This window comes from Ceratotherium simum, chromosome 13 (genome assembly GCF_057802395.1).
Source record: "Ceratotherium simum simum isolate JZ-2026a chromosome 13, ASM5780239v1, whole genome shotgun sequence".
NCBI lineage: Eukaryota > Metazoa > Chordata > Mammalia > Perissodactyla > Rhinocerotidae > Ceratotherium > Ceratotherium simum.
In genome coordinates this window covers 23,154,884-23,177,274 of record NC_141912.1, presented here as the reverse complement: position 1 = coordinate 23,177,274, position 22,391 = coordinate 23,154,884, and the positions used below count along the sequence as shown (strand labels likewise).

The following is a 22,391-nucleotide window of genomic DNA, read 5'->3' as shown; positions in this document are numbered from 1 at the left end:
CCTCTGAGGCTCGAGGTCTTCTTCCAAGCTTGATGGTTGTTGGCAGAATTCAGTTAATTGTGGTTGTAGGACTGAGGCCCTCCGCAGCTAAAGGCTACTCGTTCTTCCCTGCCACCTGGCCCTGTCTACAACATGGCAGTACCACTTCCTCAAGGCCAACTGGAAAGCGTCTGTTGCTGCTTGTAGTCTCTCCTTTAAAGGGTTCAGCTGATTAGATCAGGCCCACCCAACATAATCTCTCTTTTGATTAGTTCAAAAGCAACTGATCAGGGACCTTAACTACACCTGCAAAATCTTTACTCTTTGCCGTATAACATAACCTAATCATGGAAGTAAAATCTCATCATATTCGCAAGTCTTGCCCACAATCTAGATGAGGAAATAATACACAGCATGTATACCAAGGGGCAGGGTTCATGGGGCCATCTTAGAATTCTACTTACCACAAAACACAGTTGTCATCCTTGCAACAAAACCTGGATTTTGAGCTACTAGAAATCTTTGTTTTTCATTTCTACTTTTTATTATGAAAATGTTCAAACACACAGAAAAGTAGAAACAACAACAAACAATCACAAAGAGACAGAGATTGGATTGGTGGTTACCAGGGGGAAGGGGGTGGGAAGAGGGTGAAAAGGGTGATTAGGCACATGTGTATGGTGATGGATTGTAACTAGTCTTTGGGTGGTGAACATGATGCAGTCTACTCAGAAATCGAAATATAATGATGTACACCTGAAATTTACATAATGTTATAAACCAATGTTACTGCAATTAAAAAAAAGTAGAGAAAATAGCATAATGAATCCCATATACCCATCACCCAAATTTAACAATTGTTAACGTTTTCCATATTTGCTTCATCTACTTTCCTGCTGAAATATTTTAAAATAAATTGCAGACATTCTGACATCTCAACCCCAAATATTTTAGTAAGAGCATCTTTAAAAAATAAGGACCTTTTTCTACATAACTGCCTAATTAAATTAACAATAATCCCCTAATATTATTTGATACACAGTCCATATTCAAATCTCCCCAGGTAGAAACCAGTTCTTAATGTGCTCTGTATGCCTATAACCCTTAGCAAAATGCCTGGCACCTACCGTACTCACTAAAGTTTTGAATTCAATCAAAAGTATATTCATATTAGAGCAATGACTCCCAAAGTCCATCTTCCCTTTGTCCTCCTCACTTCTGTTCACTCCCAGAGTCTGTAATGAGATATTTACATTATTTACAGTCTATAGTAGTATGGGGTGGAGAATAATGGAACCAAGGTATGAGAGCTGTAATGTGTTACCCTTCCTAGGGATATTTGCATTTAAAAGAGGCCATCAGAGGGACTGGCCCCCTGGCTTGGTGGTTGAGTGCGCACGCTCCCCTGCTGGCAGCCCGGGTTCGGATCCTGGGCGCGCACCACTTCTCCGGCCATGCTGGGGCCGCGTCCCACATACAGCAACTAGAATGATGTGCAGCTATGACATGCAGCTATCTACTGGGGCTTTGGGGGGAAAAAAGTAAATAGATAAAATCTTTAAAAAAAAAAGAATAAAAGAGGCCGTCAGAGAAAGATCCAAATACATGACGGTGGGCAGACATTTTGAGGAGGGGCCCATCTGACACCCTGAAAACCGTGTCAAGCGGCTTATCTGAGAGCTCCCTATGTAAAGAGGGGTACAGACACAGCAGTAGCTCAGAGGGTCCCTGGACATTCTGAATGATGACAGCAGCGTCAGGGCAGGGCATGGCAGTCGGGGGGAGCACAGATAAGAGGGTACCCTGTGTCCCTCTTTTCCTCTGGTCTGCCACAATTCAGGGAGGTTAGAGGACAGGCCTGGAAAGTGTATAAACTTTGATAACAGGGAGATTTGGCTTCAAATCCTACCTCTACAACTTCTTAGCTATTGGCCTGTGAGCAAGTCACTCCCTCTCCCTGAATGTCCACTTCCTTAAGCATAAAATGGTTGTTATAATGATACCAACCTCACAGTGTTATTGGGGGGATTAAAAGACATAAAATATATTGGGATCTGAGAGACTAGAAGTGGTGATGGTGACATTTGGGGCAGTATGAAAGGGCTACCATTTGCACTACTACATTTTTGGTCTGGGAGGAAATGCCATGCTGAAGAAAGTAGCCCCCTCTTCATCAGCCTCTAAGATCACCCCACCCCACCTCCATATCCAGCCAGTTTTCACCATACCAGGCAGGCGGCAGCCCAGCCATACCAGGGAAAACCCACTCTGGCCCAATGAGGTGCAACTAACTCCTGTTCTGGGAAGCTAGGGTGAGTGTGTTTCCCCCACTGTGGGTCCCTAGGCTGTTTCCAGTTTAAGTAAATGCGTCCAGATGACACAGCCCAAGTGAAACTTATTGCTTCAGCTCCTTAAAAGGTTGAATCCATGTCTAGGTTGAGCTTTGATGGAAGAGGCCTCAGGATGACACCCTCGAAGGAACAGAAACAAGTTCTCTCTGCCCCTGGAAAGACAACAGTGACAAAGCTGATCCACGTTTGAGATGAGGGAATGCTGCTGTCCCAAAGATAACCAACCGCTGGTGACTTCCTTCCTAGTGTTAATGGGACCTTGTTGTCTTCTTCTGCTGCTTTGGCCATTCTCCTGACTCAGTGTGGTGCTATTCATAATTGTGACTGGGCGAGAAGGGGACCTGTAGGCAGCTGAGTTCCACAGACCTATCCCTGGACTATGGTTAGGAGCGCAGGTGTGATTTCGAGGAGGCGCGCTCCTGTCTGAGGCTGTCCTGGACTGACAGCTCTACCCAAGGAGGTAAGAACTCAGCCAGTTATTCCTTACCCCGTGTGGCTTTGGAGGGCACTCTGGTTCATAGAAAGGTCTTGGAATCTCTTCTAAATACCTCTGTGTCTCCAAGTGAAGATGAGGCCAAGGGCCAGTGCTGGGCAGCCCCAGGGAGCCAGAGGGACCTGTGGAAGGGGCAGTGTGCAGGGAGCCTTTCCCAGCAGCCTCCATCCACACAGGGCCACCCACTCTGCAGATGGCCCCTGCTTGATGAGAGACCCAGCATCATCTTACAGAGCAGCCCAGCATACTATCAGCTTTCTGCACTGGCTTACCTGTTATCTGGCCAGGGTCGGCAGACGCATTGTCAGGCCTGGGCGACTCACATTTCTCCCTAGGGCTCCTCCCCTCTGGGATTTTGCACTGGCCTGGGGAAGCCATATGGCTGCAGATTGAGGTTTTCAGCATGGATACAGACACCCAAATGTCCTAGACCAGAGCAGAAGTCATGTCGCTGCCTTTCCCAGCTTGCTGCCTTGGTATCTTGCTGCTGTTCTGACTTCATCAGAATTGCTCCCAAATGTCAAATTCCTTGTGCCGCAGTGGCTGCTCAGGCTGGGTTTCTCTGTTCTATCTTACGCCAGGCAAATTCCTCTCTTGGTTTCTGTTTCCTTTAAAGCCAAAGCTTAAAGATTTGGGAAGAGGTAAGCAAGGAGGTCACCCCAAATATAAAAAACAAAGAAAGAAGCCTTATAGAACATTCTCTATAATCCGCGGGTCACGTGCTTTCCTACGCTCCAGCCTAACCACCTGCTAAAAGTTGTCCATTAACAGCCTCAGTCCAGACAGCCAGCAGGCCAGCACCCCAGGGCCTCAGTTTCTTCCCAGTTCCACATCTTGTTTACCAGCAGTTCTGCCAATTACAGAGAACTGGACTGTATTTTGTCTTAGGGAACCTGGTATTCATATTGGTGTAAGAATTACCTACAAACATGGCATTGCCTATTTTCTCGTCATCCAGAAGAAGAATTGCTTCCATAGAAGCCTTACCCTCCTCCTTCTTGCCTGAATGATTGTGTCTGGGAGTGCCGCTGCCAAATGCCCCATTCCAGCTTGTACTGTCAAGGAAAAAAAGATGGGAAACTCGAGAAAGGGAGATACTTTGAATAATTCAACGGGGTTCTGCTGGTTGAGAAAGTGCTTTCTTTGTATGTACATTGATCTGGACAGATATTTTAGCTGTCTCCAGCCAAAGACAGACAAAAAAGAGGGTGTGGAGGGGAAAGGGAAGGAGAAGAAGAAACAAATACAACTAACCAAAATTAAAAAGAATGAAAGCAACAGCGCTTGGTGACGGGTCCCGAAGCCTTTTATTCTCGGGTTGTAGAATATAGACAGATCTAAAGATCCCAAAAGTTAATCACTAGAATAACAACTTGGTCTCTGGTTGGAAGCAGAAAATTACCAAAATAACAAATTTACTCAGTAGCATTAAGCTAGTCTATTAATTTGGAGGGGAAAAAGGTCTTAGGGCATGGAAACCATCTTGACATATGTTAGCCCTAAATACAACACACTATGTGAGAGCCAGTTTTTCCTATGAAATATCAAGATGCAAGAAATTGTTTAACTGCATAAGGGTATGTGTATATACACACACACATACACACACACACACACATACACACACACACACACACCTCAGTTGTAAAGACTGTGAGCTTAGGAAGTGGCACTAAAAAATAAATGTCTTTGTTTTGGTCTAATACAAAGCTGTTACATCTTTGTTGGATAAAAATCAAACAATACAGATACATATAACAGAAGGAAAGTCATCTAGAATTCCCAGTCCCCCTACCATACAGCATAGTGCTCCCATTTCTTTCTAAAGTATACTAAATATATGATTTTCATAGGATGTATTCTGAAACTTGCTTGTTTCGTTTAACAACATTAACTTGAATACCTTTCTATGTCAGTCGATAGCCATAAATATCTTTAGACGGGATCCATACAGCCAGAACCAAATGAAGGCTTGCAGAATTTGGGCAGTTTAAGTGTATCTAATCTGATTCACTTAAACATATAAAAAAAATTTTATAATTGTAAAAATGGATTGTATTGGATGGGGACTGAAATGCCCACTTAATTTTTCATGTAGCCTGGATGTCTCTGACTCTCCAGCCATGCTGTGCTGCCCTCTCTGTCCCCAGATGGTACCACTGAGTGTTTAAAAGGTCAGGGTGTTCGGGAGAGGGTTTGTGTGTCTATTTTCAGAAAACTGCCTCACACACACTCCTTGAGGGGTAAATCTTTCCAGGTGATTTGGAAACAAGACCATTCCCTGTGGCAGGTTGGTCCCCATCGGTGCCTGGTTTCCAAGGCACCAGAGATGTTCTTGTGCTAGGAGGGGGTGGCTTGGCACTTGTCTCTATCATAGAATGGAATGGAAAGAGGCGACTAAGGTTTGAGCCTACAGAAAGAAGAACCAGGCAAGATCAAGAAAAACAGAGTCCGGGATATTTGCTAACTCTGAATTGCTGCTACCCAAAGCTTTGTTCCCTGAGGATGTTACGAATAGAGTCAAATTAATCCAATCCTTCAATTTTCAAGCAAGTGACAAAAAGCCATAAAAGATTTGCCTGTTAATACTATGCCAAAGGGAGGATGATAAATACATGTGAATGAGCCTGCAAAGAACCTCAAGAGATTTTCCTCCTCTGGACCAAGAGGAAGCTTTGCTTCTGTCAGTATGGTTTCAAAGGGAGAGAAAGGATGCTCTTTTGAGCTTATCAGAGAGTATGAAAGCAATATTGTGTGTGGGGCTGCAAGCTCCCCTCTAAATGGTACAGATGATGAAGGAAATGTTAGATGTATTTTTTAAATGTTTTCCCAGATTTCAGTAGTAACAATTTTCACATACAGAAGAGTTGAAACAATTATAGAGGGACCATCCATATAACTACCACCTAGATCCCATCACTAATATTTTTCTATACTTGCTTTATCTCATATCCATCCATATATCCATCCCTCCATTAATCTGTCAATAAATCTTATTTTTAATGCTTTCAAAGTAAGTTACAGACATCCATACACTACACTCTAAACACTTCAACATATATATCATTTAATCTTTGTTCATAGTTCTTAAAAAAATTTGAGTCAGGTTTATTGATGTTTAACTTACACAGAGTATTTTTTTGTAGAGAGTACTTTTACTTTTTAGTGTAGAGTCCCATGAGTCTTGACAAATGCCCATGGTCATGTAACTACCACAACAATCAAGATACAGAATTTCCACCACCCCAGACATTCCCTCATGCCTGTTTGTAGTCAACTCCTCTCCCCAGCCTTTGTCAACCAATGATCTGTTTTCTGTTCTTACAGTTTTGTCTTTTCCTGAATATCTTATAAATTGAATCATATAGTCTATAGCCTTTTGAGTCTGGCTTCTTTCATTTAGCATAATATATTTGAGGTTCATCCATATTTTTGCATGCATGTGTGTTCCTCTTCATTGCAGAGGAATATCCCATTATTAGATGTATTTTTATAATTGTTTGCAGGTGGTAAGATCTGTAATCACCAAAAAGCAAGGGGAAACAGCGATCATCAGAGTGGACAACCTCTGAGGTCTCAGTGGTCTTCATGGCTCTGTTCCCCTCTCAGGGGAAGCTCTAGGCACATCACGGACCATGAACCTCTCTGGAGTCTCACTATGCCTCATCTGTACCCTGGGAATATCAGTGGTAACTACTCAGGGACACCTCATTCAATCTGCAGTAAATGCTATGGTTCAGAATGTATCAGACCTGTTGTCAACCCTACATTTTTTTCTTTCACACTATATGTGATTGCAGAGCCTGTACACAGGACAGGATTGTTTTCCCCAATGTGAGACCTAGAGCCAGGCTGACATAGAAGAGCAGAGACAAAGGGATGCAGGAGAACCGGGACAGGAGAGAGGGAAGAGCCGTTCTCTAGTGGAGGCTGTGCTGGCCCTGACAAGCTGACGCACTTGCAGAGGATCCAGGAGTCTGGCTGGGGTTGAAGAGCTTTCTGGCTGCCCAGTTCTCCCTCTCCATTGTCTTTCCCTAACTCAAGTTAAAATTCTGTGTTTTGCATCTAAAACAACAACATCCTTCACACGGAAGCAAAAGAGTGAAAGAATGTCTTGATTTCTTCAGGAAATCATGTAGTTTAGCTTTCTGCTTTTAATTCTGCTTTTAACTGAGTAGCCCAGACATTGTTATAATTCCCCCAAAGGACAAAAAATCGATTTCCTTCTATTTCCTCCACAGTTAAAATGAAGTTGTTTGGTTTTTAAGATGAGAAACGGAATCTTCAGGGTTAGACTACATATTTTTTTCTTCACTCTCACTCCTAATGCAGTCTCCATTTCTGTATCATCTGAGAAGGTGATGGGGGCTGGGGGGCTGTGAGAGTCCTGGCCAAGGCCATGGGACATGTTTCTCCATCTTGCCTCTGGTCATCTGTTAGACAGAGTCAGACCTCTTACCCTCTCAGCACACTCAATACACAAACATTCTTTTTCGCCCAGGCCAGAAGTTTCTTCAGCACCCCTTCTTTCATCACTTTTTTGAGGGTAACCTCTTCCAGTACTCTGCTACCTCCAGTTGTATTAATAAATGGTGTCTCCCTCAGTCCTAGACAAACCCAATTCTCAGGGCCTTGCCTTACTTCTTCCCACGTCAAGTCAAATGCACTCGTCTCCATAGCTTCCTGACACTGTGTGGCCCAGATGATGGGTCTTAATGTGTAAACTTGATAAAAACGATTCAAACCTTACATTCTTATGGGTAGAGGTGACTTCACATACATTGTCTCACTGGAGACTCACAACTACCCTGTGAGGTTTGAAGGATTTGTATTATTATCCTCTTTTTACTCATGTGGAAACTGAGGCTCAGAGAGAAAGGAATAAGAGGGAACATCTATCGTGTTGGGGACAGAACCTGTGCCGGGCACTGTCCCAGGTGCTTACTCAGGCGTGCTTTCAATTCATCCTCAGCCCAACCTATGAGGTTGGTCATTGTACCCATTTTGCAGGTGGAGACTTGGAGGCTCAGAGAAGTTAAAGGACTTACTAAAAGTCACACAGCTAAGTGGCAGAACAGAGCCAAGATTCGAAGTCACTTCTGTACAAGTCCAGAGCAGTTTTCACTGCTAGAATTGGTATCGCCGGGACTCCATCTCAAATCAACTGACTCCCAATCTAGCAGTTTTCCCAGCCGTCTGAGTTGTCTATTCAGAAAGTCCATCTTAGCATGCCTCCCCGGGTCTCAAAGGCTGGGCCCAGCTGAAATGCACATGGCTCTGGGAGTCTCCTAAAGATGGACTGCAGGGCTGGCGATGTCCGATGGCAGTAAAAGAGCTATTTGGTGTCTTTCCATGCTGTGCTAAATGCTCAGGTGCCTGAAACATACGCACAAGGAAACCCTAACCAAATGTCAAAATCTTTATGGAATATCTACCCTGAGTCTCTGAATTCTTTTCTATGCTAAACAAGGGTGGCGAGGCCCACTCAGAAAGAAACTTGAGCACCCAGCACCCTTGGGCGTAAAGCTGATGCTTATCTTGGGCAACCAGACAACTTCCGGCACACAGGTCCCTGTGTCTCCTCCAGAAGCAAGTGAAAGCCGCAAGGCTCCACCTCCCCACTGCCTCTAGGGTTCCGGCCCAGTTCCGTGATCCCCTGACCCACAGAACCTGCCTCTTCCCACTTGTTCAGTTGGTTTCCCATCCTGGTGGTAGCTTCTGACCACTGTGTCCCCCCCTACCATGGCCGCAGAGGCTGAGTTGAGGTGCAGAATAGGGCAGGGCAAGAACTCAAATTGCACCAGGATGTGGTGACCCATATCTAGGGGGCCTCTTTCCTCCTCAGCACAAACTTGGTTCAGGGCTGCTCCCACGCTCACCAGAAGATGCCTCCCTCCAAACCCAAAAGGGGCCCAGCCCCTAGTTTGCTATTGGTAACATGGGCACCGTGAGGCTGGTGACCTGTTTACTGGCAGAGCTGGGACGATGAATACTTTCCCTTCTGCCGCCCAGCATGGAGAAACAGAAACCACGCACAGCACATCTGTCTTTATAGCCAGGGCACTGACCCTCCCGCAGAGGTCGTGCTCGTAGACATCCTTTCTGACCTTGGGGATGAGTTTGTACTTCACCCTCGAGCTCCTCCCCTTCCCAACCCACAGTAGGCTCCGCCACTGATTAGCTCTGACACCGTGTGCTTCCTTTAACTTCTCTAGGCTCGTCCACAGAACCGAGCCAATCGAATCTACCTCCTGCAATAGTGAGCATCAAGTAAGAGAATGCACGTGACAATATTTTGTCAGCTGTGCAGAACCATACAAATGTCTCTGTACTTAGTCTAGCGGTTTAGATTATATCTTTAAAACTTATTTTTTTATTTTAAAAATATAATTTATCAGAAAGTTCTTAGTGGGCTTACTCTTTTTTTTTGTTTTAATATTTGAAAAATTGGACAATTGCTTATAAGAGACTTGTAGATCCAAAAAATGCCATTTGGCGAAGTGGTTCCTTTTGGCCTTGCTGTGTCAGGTCTTGGGGGGCCCCCTGGATGTCAGCAAACCGACCTTGACCCACAGCTCAGCAGCCATGGAATGGCTGAGGGGCTACAGAGCAAGGACAGACAGACCTGCCTCCCCCTGCCCTCAGCTTCCACTGGAGAACACTGTTATTTATTTCCTCCTGGCCTTCAGCCTCTTATCTCCTGCCAGCATCCTTTCAGAGGGAATTCCTGCTCCATACCTCCTGATTTTCCTGTTTACTTTCTTTAAAATTGTCATGATTTTGCAGTTAAGACCACTGTAATCTTCATTATATCGTGAACAGTCACCAATTCAAAGAAATCTCAGGAGAATTCGTATTCTAAATTCATACAAATGATTTCTTATAAAGTATACATTAATTTTTTTATTTTTAAAATGTACAGGAAAAGAAAAAATGTACAGCAACTCAAAATAGAGTAACAAAAGTATTGCCTTCTAGAAATTCTCAGGCTTCTTGTTTTCAAAGAGAAAGAAGGATTTATAGTTAGTGTCTTCACTTTTCGATCTGCCCTTCAGACCTTTATTTTTTATCTGCTAAGGAAGGGTACACTTTAGCCTATCTTTATGTGAATTATCATAAATCTGAATTAGTGAAACCTCAAACAATGACACTAGGCTCTCCTTTATACATGTGACAAAATGCATACCGATATAAAGACCTAATAAAAGCGCACTAACAGCCAATACAACAAATGGAAGCAATTTCCCTCTCTCCTGCACACAATAGCCCTGATTAATCAGCACTGAAAAATAAAACACCTTTTTAGTGGTTTTTGTTCACCTTTAGTTTTACCTGTAAGTAGTACTCATTTATGAAACTGTCTTTCTGAACACAATGCTTTCAAAAATGACTCACCTGTGACTCAGAAAAACCGGCAATCTCTGTAACTTGTAATCCCATGCAATTTCTTCATTTTCTCTTGTTCCTGAACACACTTACAATTTGGTTTCAAAATACCATGTGTTAAAGCACAAACAAAACATCACTTAGAATCATAAAGAAGCTCATCAATGCATCACAGTCCTTCCGTTCAAACCTATAATTCCGTCTCCTAAGGCTCTGATTCTTGACCTCTAGGAAATTCAACCTTTCTCTTCTTGAACAATTACTCATTAGAGGGACTAAGTGAATGATTGCTCCTTGAAGTCCAAAAACAATTTCCAAAGCCGTGTTGGAATATTCGTATTCATCACATCACAGAAAACATCTTTTGAAAACCCTGCGTGCATTTTCTTTAGTTTAATTTGTATAGTCTTCTCACTTCCAGCAACAAATTTTTATTTTAATCAATTATATTCTGAAAAGAGTTTTTAATGAATTTTTTGTCCTCAGAAATTCAGTTTAAATTCAAAAGATCTTTTGCTTTTCCCTTCTTTTAAGGCACAGCTATTGCTGGGCGGGTGGGGAGGGTGGACAGAATAAGCTTCCTTATCTGTTCCTGTCATTTTTTAAAGGCCCCGTTACTTTACATTTCTAACCCTAAAAAAGTCTCATTGTCGTGAGACCCAGTGTCCCCCCAGCTCTGGCCTTCCAGAGTACTGTTGTCCAATAGGTAGTTTCTGTGTAAATCCAAGGTATTATCTTCAAAATTTAAACCCCGCTGGCACTTATTTGAATTTCTTTGTCTAGAAGAACCCTGGAGAAATAAATAAGTAGAAGCTTTTAAGTTACCTTTTTTCTCCTTTGACTGTACCTGAGATCAAATTCTTAGCGCTCTCACCACCACATGAACACCAGGACCTGTGGGTGGGAGTGCACACGAGGTATGCTGGGCTTCCCATGACAGTTGAATAGATAAATAAATACCTCTACACGTCACCTCTATCCACCCTCTCCCTCCTCCTGCTCCTTTCCCCCATCTTTCATTCTTGGCTCTTCTTCCCTCCGTTTAGTGTGAATATTTGGAGATTAACTGAGCATGATCACACATGTCTAATTACTCACCTAATGATATCAACCCAGAGTCACAAATTTGGCCTCCGAGAGTGTTGTGGGGCTGAAAAGAGGGCAACTTCGTTTTTTGAATTAGTAACTAGAAACCAAAAAAACAATGGCTTTCCATGTCATCAAAGGACACTGTGGTAGGAAGGATATCAATGGATTACAATGAGCAAAACAGGTACTGAAGACAAAGCATTGGCAGGATCTAGAAACAACATCAGCCTTAGCTAACTGAATCCAGTGCTGCTTTGGCTCTGTGGGATCATGAAGCAGAAGAGGCAGCTCTATAGGATCCTCGTGGGGGATCAAAGTCAAAGGCTGTCCTTCCTCTCTGAGGCTCTGTTGTCAGTGTGGGGCCGGATACTCCAGGACACAGAACTGGAGACCTTCAACCATTCTCTTTCTCAGACTGCTCTGAAAGTGAATCTACTGGATAGTGACATTCATATTTCTAAAATTAATTTATACTGTGATATATTTATATCTCTTTTTCCTGTCTTCACCTGTCTTTGACAATTAGTGAATAAATCTTTAAACCTTAGAAATCCTCTCTTGGCTGATCGAAGGTACAATATTAGTTATATGTGTTACATTAAAAAGAAATATATTGCCCTAAATTGTGGGTGATAAAACAAACGGTGGTACATCTACACACTGAGGTACTACTCAGCAATGAAAAGAAATAAACTAGTGATGCAGGCAACCACATGGATTATTCTCAAATGCATTATGCTAAGTGAAGGAAGGCAGACTCAAAAGGCTACATACCATGTGATTCAACTTACGTGACATTTTGGGAAAGGCAAAACCATAAGGACAAAACACATATCCTTGGTTGCCAAGGGCTGGATAGAGAGGTTGACTACAAAGAGGTCTAAGGGACCTTTTTTTGTATGATGGAACTCTTCTATATCTTGATTGTGACAGGGATTACACTATTGTATGCATTTGTCAAAACTCATAGAATGGTACACTAAAAAGGGTAAATTTTACTCTATGTAAATTACACCTAAAAAAAAGAAAAGAAAGAAAGAAAGAAATTTATCTAATCCATCAAATTTATGGGTTTATTTCTATATAATTACAGAACTTTTTTGTTTTGTTTTGTTTTTTGCTGAGGAAGATTTGCCCTGAGCTAACATCTGTTGCCAATCTTCCTCTTTTTTTGTATGTGAGCCGCCATCACAGCATGGCCACTGACAGATGAGTGGTGTAGGTCCATGCCCAGGGACTAAACCCAGGCCACTGAGGCAGAGCATGCCAAAGTTAACCACTAGGCCACTGGGGCTGGCCCATGAGCATTTTCTTTTTAAGTCTAATATTTAGGTCCCCTTGCCACCAACCTTCATTATAAACCAATTATTCGATTCAAAGAATTAAGGAATTAGGGGCCGGCCTGGTGGCGCAAGCGGTTAAGTGTGCATGCTCTGCTGCGGCGGCCCAGGGTTCGCCGGTTCAGATCCCGGGCGCGCACTGACACACCGCTTGTCAAGCCATGCTGTGGCGGCGTCCCATATAAAGTGGAGGAAGATGGCCACAGATGTTAGCCCAGGGCCAGTCTTCCTCAGCAAAAAAAAGAGGAGGATTGGCAGATGTTAGCACAGGGCTGATCACCTCACACACACACACACAAAAAAGTCAAAGAATTAAGGAATTTAAGGCTATTTTATATAATAATAGGATAGATTTCAGTCTGGTCCCTTACCAACTCATGCTATTAACAAACTCCGCAGTCAAATATTGGGACCCTCCACAGTCTTGCCACATTTGCCACACCTTTCTCCCCTAATTCCCCCACAGGATCCCTCTTATCAGGTGGAGCTGGTCTAATACTCAGAGCTCCTTCCTCCATCCATGCATTTTTCCATGTAGTCGCCCTGTCCAGGAATGCTTTCCTTTTCCCTCCCTTCTTCTTCCTCTTCACCTCACTTCTATCATCAGTAAACACCCAGGATATGAGCATTGTCCTCTGTGCAAAAGAAACAAAGAATAAACTAGATGTAAATCTTTTCTCCAAAGAGCTTACAGACTAGTCATATAGATCTAGGAAATAGGATTTATGCCAACATTTTAAAATTGTTTTGACAGAATTATTTCTGAATTTTATTTTCTTTTAATTCATTGGGGTTATCTAATTTGTTGACATTGAATACTTATTACTTTGTTAATAAGAAGGGAAAGCAGAAATTAAGGGCTTAATAAATGGTTTGGACCAGAAGTTGTCAGACTTTTGGAAGTGACAGCTAGGCGTTAGGATGTCAAAAATTAGAAATTGTCAGTATCAGAAAGGAACTGGTGGGAGGGAGATGCCCTGTGGAATCCCATTACAAATGGCAGACACATCCATCTCACTCCATGTGGATGCTCTCATTCACAGTGAGAATCAAGCTGAAATATCAGATCAACTTATTGGATAGCACAGGGGAAGTTTACTTTTGGAGAAGCGTAATCAATTGCAATGAGAAGATCCTAGGAGGGAAAATATAACGTATCTCAAGAAGGCTTCTGTATGTTTCATTTCAAATCCAGCTCAGTTTATTTTCATTCTTTAAGTCAGACAATCGCTTGGTTGAGGAAAAAATGTTCTTTGTTTCTTACACAATTTCCACTAACACAAAAGGAGACATTTACTTAGGTTTATTATTCAACGAATAACAAATCAACATTGCTCACAAACAAATTTCAATACTAGCTGCTTTTTAATAAGATCTATTGTGATACATATTATTGGAGATAACTTGTAAAATAAAGAAAAATACAAAGGAGACATAAAAAATAACCTATTTTCCCACCATCTAAATATATCTATTAACATTTTGGAGTATATCTTCCTGTCTTTTGTTTATATACATATTATATATAATAATTGGGATCATATTATATATAAGATTTTGGTAATCTGCTTCTTTCAATTAATATAATATCATAAAAATGTCCCCATGGTAATTAAAATTCTTCAAAAGCTGGACTTTTAATATGGTAGCTATAGTATTTCATGATACAAATGTATCAAAGCCTATTGACATCTCTTTCTAATGGTTCACTAGAAATAATATTTTTGTACAATTATTGTCTACATCTCTGATTATTTTCATAGAAAATATTTCTTTAAGTATGATATTAGGGTATAAATCAAAGGGTATAAATATTTTTAAGACTTCTGATACATGTTGCCAAATTGCCCTTCTTGAAAGTTGTAACAGTTTGTCCTGAGAGTGTAGGAGTGTGCCTGGTTCTTTAACAGCTTTGCTGCATATTAGAGTATTTATGTTAAAAAAGATACATTTTGGTCAAAGGTGGGACAATTTGGACATCAAAAAGAAAAATGTTTGCTATCAGTTATAATACATCAAATACATAGCAATCTATGAATTCCTAAAGAAACACACACAAAACATCATTTGTCACCTTTTGGGGATTGCTAGGACACTTAACTTATTATCCTAAAAATATTTTTTAAAGAGATAAATCACATATTTGTTCTTTCTTTCCTCTATGAACTGTATTTCAAGCCATCTAAATAGATTATGGAGGAATCCCAGGTAATAAATGTAGAAGGGATAGTGGAATTTACAAAATCATCATTTTGCAATGCTCATGAAATAATGGGTGGAGACAATGATCATCAGTGGATGTTCCAAATTCTCAATAAGAAGTTATTGGGGAACTTCATAGTGCAGGGATCCAACTGACATCATGTGAACCCACCAATAGATCTTAGTAAGTCTCATCAGTAAGATGGGACAGCTAGACACATATGCCATGGGAGTTGATGAATAGGAAGTATACAGCATCACCTATGAGTAGTCTTACCAAAAAAATTGAACTGGAATCTAATCAACATCTCATCTAATCTAGATCTTACTACCAGTTTATAGAAAATGCAAGGAATAGAGGAACAAGTTAAGCAACACCATGAGGGAGTAATCAGCCCAAACCCAGGATGTGGAAAATTCTGTAGGACAAATTTCAACAAATAGTATTTGTGGGCTGAAGTGCTGGGGGGTATGGTGTAATCAAACAATTGATGAAAGAAAATTCTGTGTAGAAGAATCCCCGCTTTCTAAAAAAATGGAGAAAGAATAACAGAATAAGAAATTCTTATTTATTATATAATGGAAATACAATATCATCCAATGAATATTATATGCAAACTCTCTTTTTTGATGGTAGATTATTCTGGATATTACTGGGTTTGCTTCAGCCAGAATTTTAAATGTTTTCTCTATGTTTTTGATTTTCTAGTATTAGTTTGCTACTTTAATGTAAAGCATTAATAAGAAGTCTTCTTGAAATAGTCAAGATCACTGCTTGTATTTGAAATTGCAAGGCTAATTCAAGCACTTTGGGTAGTAACCACCAGATGGCACCACTTTATAGCTTTTCTAAATCCAACATTAAACAGTTCTTCAGGCTTTAGTAGAAAGAAGCAAGAATATAACACATTATCTGCTCATATCATTTTTCTATAAAAGCATAGCTCCTTATTAAGTAATTTTCTATAATGATCAACTTTTAACTTTTATTGGCAAACCTAAATCCTGGTTATGAGCTCTTGTCACTAAACACAGCTGTCATCAAGGATTGTTCAACTAAACTTATTTTTCTTAAGAACATTTAGCGTTCTCTCACTTTTGAGATTTTCCCAGGATGTATGTATATTTGACAACTCTATTTCATATTGCACAGTAGTGAAACTACATTTCTTTTTTCCCTCTTAGATTGTGACCTTCTTGGGGACAAATATAACTTTATTTCTCTTTGTAATCTTGTGCTTGGCAATGTGGGTTCATGGTAGACACTTGGCACATGTCTACAGAGAGAAACAGTAGAATCAGGAAGGGTATGAAGTGCATCCCTAACTTTACATTTCACAAATCCGAGCTCTTCCTGCCATTGCTGTCTTTCTTGCCGAGATGTGACTTTTTTTTCATTAATGCAAGTAATAGCTCTTCTGGCTAAATCAATTATAATTGTCCTCCACGTGGTGGTCTGCAGAGAAAAGCAAAAAGTAAACACGACTGCATACATGTATCTGTACCTTAATTTGTTTTTCAGTACCAATAAGTCTTTATGCATTCATTGTATTTTTTTCAGGGAAAAAAGAGAGGAGAGGGAGAGAGTTGGCATGTGTTACAAAATGACAGAAAGAGGGGCTGGGCCCGTGGCATAGTGGTTAAGTTTGGCATACTCCACTTTGGAGGCCCAGGTTCGCAGGCTCAGATCCCGGCGCAGACCTATACCACTCGTCAGCCATGCTGTGGCAGCAACCCACATACAAAATAGAGGAAGATTGGCATAGATATTAGCTCAGGGCGAATCTTACTCAAGCAAAAAAAGGGGAAGATTGGCAACAGATGTTAGCTCAGGGTGAATCTTCCTCAGCAAAAAAAAAAAAAGACAGAAAGGAAAGGAAGTTCCCAGTAGAGCAAAAGCAACCGTTTAACAAATACCCTCCAGTAATGGGGTCACTAAAGCCCAAGTTCAGTAATGAGGGGAAGGGGAAGAGGAAGGGATCCGAGAATGAACAGACAGGCTTTCCCGTTCTCTCTACATCTCTCTGCCTCCCTCCCCCATAAATTCAAGATTTTCCACAAAGCTTTCGTTTCAAGTAGTAAACACGGTTTTACATTCATTTGCCTCCTATTGAACAATTTTATGGCCACTTTGACCTAAGTTTCTTGCAACCACATAAATATGAATGACATAGATATACATTCATCTTCCTTTTGTCAGTCTCCCACAAGCACTTTATATGTGGAAAGCCCTGCCACCCCCCTGCCCCCACTTCTCTCTACCCTAGATTGGAGAGTAAATAGATTTGGTCCATCCATACAGTAGTATGTGTGTTTCATGTGAATTGCAGCAAGAAATGGGCTTAACCAGCAGGATTGGGAATGAGGGATGGAGTGGTCCTAGTTTTTTCAGGTTTTCCATACAAATTGTTCAAGAGTTATGGAGTCACAACAACACTTAAATGTGTATGAGTGTGTAGATTGGGGCAAAGGGGACACACCTTGATTTTTGAAGTTTTAGGTCTTTCTAATCAGTGGTTTCTCTGGCAATACACTTCTATCTCACTGTCATATCCTTTCTTAAAAAATAATTGATCTTCATGTTCAAAACCAAATGCTGCTTTGCTGTGGCAACTTCTTATCAGATTCCTTAATTCTATAAATAATTTTAGAATATCAGTAAATAGAACACAACTGTTTTTTTTTTTTTTGGTAAGGAAGATCAGCCCTGAGCTAACATCCATGCCAACCCTCCTCTTTTTGCTGAGGAAGACTGGCCCTGAGCTAACATCCATGCCAACCTTCCTCCACTTTATGTGGGACGCCACCACAGCACAGCCTGACAAGCAGTGCGTGCCCAGGATCCGAACCCGGGCTGCCAGCAGCAGAGCGCAGGCACTTACCCGCTGTGCCACAGGGAGGCCCCAGAACACAACTGTTTTAAAACAGAATTATATGGTAGCTTCCTTACCTACTCCAAGAAAACCAGTCATTTTCTTGGGTGTTGAATTATTACATTTCTGTTCACTTGGTAGTCAGAATAATGCCCCCCACCCCAAAGAAGTCTACTCCAATGCCTGGAACCGTGAATAAGTTAGGTTACATGGTAAGTGGGAATTAAGGTTGCAGATGGAATTAATGTTGCTCATCAACTAACTTTAAAATAGAAAGATTATTCTGGATTATGTTGGTGGGTCCAATGTAATTGTAAGGGTCTTGATAAAAGAGAGGCTGGAGAATCAGAGTCAAAGAGAAATACTGAAGATGCTACTTGGCTGGCTTTGAAGATGGAGGATGGGGCCACAAGCCAAGGAATGCAAGTGGCCTCTAGAAACTAGGAGAGGCAAAGAGAAGATTTCCCCTTAGAGCTTCCAGGAAAACAGCAGCCCTGCTGACACCTTGATTTTAGGATTTCTGCCCTCCAGAATAAATTTGTATTGTTTAAGCCTCTAAATTTGTGGTAATTTGTTACAGCAGCCATAGGTAACTGATACAGGTACCAAATACTTGACTTCAATCCCACGGCTTCCCTAAGTGATATCATGAAATTACCTCTATGTGTATGCTCATCCTACTTATCCACAACACTTATTACTTACAGATTTTAAGGAGAAACATGTATTTTAAGTATTCTAATGACCAAAATATCAATCTCAATCCCCAAAAGAACTATTCTTGTCATGAGGACCTCTAAATACTTTATAATAATTGTAGTTTTTCTTTCGAAACCAGTGCAAATCCACGGGATTGTGCCAGGGCCCACACTCCCTCACTCTGTTGGTTCCTGTATTCCCATCCATCAGTAAGCTGACCAGGGTTTACTGGGCTCACACTGCAACTACCACTATCCTGGGTTAAAACACCAGACAGGCAAATCACAACGTCAGCCCTCCAGGAGTATACTATTTGGTTACTATTAAGCATCATGACCAAATTAGAGAACCAATAAGAACTAAAACCCACGGCACTGGGTAGGGGTGATAGGCATAGCCCGGTGAGACCAGTGGACCAGAAAAGAGGGCACCTGAGTTTAGTCTTGAATAAAGGACTTAATGTGAATGCACACCAAAGAGAAGAAAAGCTGAAGAGCATCCACGAATATGTGCATGGACTGCAAACTCAAAGCCTTTGAGGCCGCCGCCAGCGCGCTCCTGGGGGCGGGGGCGGGGGCGGGGACCGGACAGGAGTCGCCGCAGCCGCTCCTCTGTCGCCTGGCTCCGCGCCTCAGCCCGGCTCTGCCGCAGCGGCCGCGACGAAGGGCCGCCGGAGCGCGACTCCGGAGCCCCAGGTCACCGCCCGGCCGCCGGAGCCACCACCAGGCCTCCCCGAGCGGCGCCCACGCTCCCGCCGCCCGGACGCCGGGACCCTCCGCCAACCCGCAGCCACCTGCTCCGGGCCCGAAGCCAGGGCACCATGCGCTCCGCGCTGGCGCTCTTGCGCTGCTGCCGCTGCCGCCGCCGGCGTCGCTCTCCCACAATATGCAGTCCTCTCCTGGCACGTCGTCGTCCTCTGGGAATGCAGGCCCGCCCAGTCATACCTCAGCTAATTCAAACACATCTGCAACATCTGGCAGTACAATGGTGACTTCAAACACAGTCAAACAAAGTGAAAGTATAGCATCCAGTGATAGACTGGGGACTTCAGCTGTGGTGAGAGGAAGCACAGCTGCAGCCCCCAGCAGCTCGGGGGTGACTTCCACCCTAGCCCAGCAGAAAACAACGGCAACACCCAGTGTCACAGGTGGGAAACTAACCTCAAACAACTCGATTACAACTACTAGTGACCCCAAGGCCACACTTATACCAGCCTCTACCCCAGCAAAGCCTGAAACCACCAGCAGCCAGAATGGAACTAAAGACACAACTGGACCTGGAGCCCAAAGTAGCCACGAGGTTACCACTAAGGCAGAGAGCGTGAGCCTGAAGGGAGAAAGTCAGGTGACCTCTAAACCTTCTACTCTGAGTAAAGTCTTACACACCACTTCTGCTCTTCCTTCCTTGACGGTCTTAACAAGCACTGACCGACTGACTACAGGCTCTGTTACTACGAAGCGTGCAGAGAGCTCTTCCGAGGAACCAGACAAAATTACTACAGCTTCAAGTAGTGCAGGCATGACAGCAGGTCCCACCTTCACATCTCAGGGGATAACTACCACACTAACTACTGAATCATTAACAACAGATCCACAGACCTCCAGCAAAATGCCAGCCGTCCCTGAGACCTCCTTCTCCGTCCCTGAGACCTCCTCCTCCGTCCCTGAGACCTCTGCAACCAAGGCTTTGCAAACTATAGCCTCTTCACTGAGACCCATGGCCACATCCCCTGTCAGGGGACCCACAAGCTCCAGCAGTCAGATGGCTTCAACTGCCTCCACAGGCTCCAATGTCCCTTCTTCCGCCTCAGCTCCTTGAGATAACAGGGTACAGTGCAGATCTGATGAAGAGCTGAATGATGAGAGGCTCATCCTGAACCTCACGAAAACCGGCCTCTGTGGGGAGAGCCCTTCAGATGACAGACTGATCACAATTCTGTGCCGAGCAGCAAAAGCCACCTACAACTCAGCTCAAGATCAGTGCATTATATACCTGGTACCCATTCCAGAAACCCAGGCAGTGGCAATCAAAAACATCACTATACGCACACACCTCCTTCCCAAGGACCTGTATCTACTTCTGAAAGACAAATGGGATGACCTACAAGAGGTGGGAGTCAGTGACATGAAGTTTGGGCATCAAAGACCACCAGAAGAGACTGAGGACCGGTTCAGTATGCCTCTCATCATCACTATTGTCTGCATGGCATCCTTCCTGCTCCTCGTTGCGGCCCTCTATGGCTGTTGCCACCAGCACCTCTCCCAGAGGAAGGACCAGCAACGACTAACAGAGGAGCTACAGACAGTGGAGAATGGTTACCATGACAATCCAACACTGGAAGTGATGGAGACCTCATCAGAAATGCAGGAGAAAAAGGTGGTCAACCTTAATGGGGAGCTGGGGGACAGCTGGATCGTCCCTCTGGACAACCTGACCAAGGATGACCTAGATGAGGAGGAAGACACACACCTCTAATCAGGTCTGCTGGCGGCCTCCAACAGTGCCACAGAGCTCCAGACTGAACCACCTCAAGTGCCATTTGGACAGGGGAGGAAAATCCTTCCCATTTGAGGGAAAGACTGGGGAGGAAGAGCAGACTTAGAAGGTTCCCTCCTCCCAATCCCCACAGGGCCTTACTTTTTCCCTTTTCAAGCTGAACAAATCACATTCTGTCTAGATTCCTCTTGTAAAATAACCCACTAGTGCCTGAGCTCATTGCTGCTGGAAGATGAGAGGAAGAGAGATCAAGAAAGAGCCATATAAGGGCCTCATATGATCATCTGGTAGAATCTCTTCATTTCACAGATGAGAGGACTGAGGCCAAAAGAGGGTAAGGTCAAGGGCACATAGCCATTTGGTGAGAGTCAGGATGAAATCAGACTCCTTCATTCAGTCCAGTGCTCATTTCCACCATGCCACACTGCTGGAATCACCTGCGCCCTCCCTCCTGAGGGGCCTCCCTGAGCTGCCCTGGGCAGGGGTTGGAGTCAACAGATGGGATGGAAGGAAGAGCAGGGCCAGATCCTGTCTCAGTGGGATCTGATGACTTGAAAGTACAGGTCCTGAGTTTTCTATCTTCTACCCCAGCCTCGTCTGCCAGTGTTCTTGTCCCCTTTGTTTTTCCTTCTTCCTTTCACTCAATTTTTATTCCCACTCTGTCCCTGGGCCCCTGGGACCAACACAGGGCATTCATGACCTTGAACCCCTTGTTCTGCATTCTGGTTTCATCGGATTTGCTTAGTGAGATTGGGACTTAACCCACACAAGACTCCCAGTGTGAAACAGGTCTGCTTAAGGGATCCATCTCCAGGTGAAGAGCGAAGGGGAAGCCCTTCCTCCCAGGATAGGTCCTGGCCCATCACCCAAGGCACTCCTTGAAGAGACTCCCCAAGAGCTCCTTTGGCCTCCCATTCCCATTGGGGACTAAAATCTGCAGCAGCTGCTGAAGGCAGAGTGTTCCTACTTTGTTGTTCACTGCTCAGCCGATGGAGGTGAAGACTCAAGCTGGGGAATCCCCCGAGATCCAGCATGAAAGAGCAGCTTTAGGACAGACCTTCCCCAGGCCCCGGTCAGCAGAGAAGTAGCTTAATAGACAATTGATTGAAACAGCCAGGAAGGATAGGCTTTACTCTCAATTCCATAGGAAACTCAGGGACTTTTCAAGTTGCTGAGAGTTTTGTTATATTTGTTTGTCTGTTTAATCCAGCCCTTTACTGCCAAAGGCCAAAGCTCAAGTTGTTGGGAGACTTTCAGTTAGCTCATCTCACTGATTCCGATTCTCCTGTGCATAGGGTAAGGAAGGCCTAGACCGTGCGATGCCTTTTAAGGTGCATAAGGGGCAGCCTGGGGACTAGCTGTCTATCCCAGTAACCATCCACTGTTCTGGCGTGTCCTCTTCTCTGTATTCCTGGTGCAGCTGCCCAGTTCTCCTGCAGTTTCTGGTGGCATCTCAGGGAAACAAAATACTGTAGAGGGGTTT

At 43.4% G+C, this 22,391-nt stretch overlaps 2 protein-coding genes across 4 annotated transcripts in view; both read left to right on the top strand.

The window, feature by feature from the left end:
- The window catches only part of RIPOR2 (RHO family interacting cell polarization regulator 2), a 219,759-nt gene that overhangs the window by 2,688 nt on the left and 194,680 nt on the right, over nucleotides 1-22,391 (top strand). The window lies entirely within an intron of this gene.
- LOC106802123 (uncharacterized) lies at nucleotides 18,920-21,146 on the top strand. The gene is given in 1 exon segment (XM_087437890.1): nucleotides 18,920-21,146. A coding segment is annotated over 1 exon segment (1,968 nt). The 3' UTR covers nucleotides 20,888-21,146.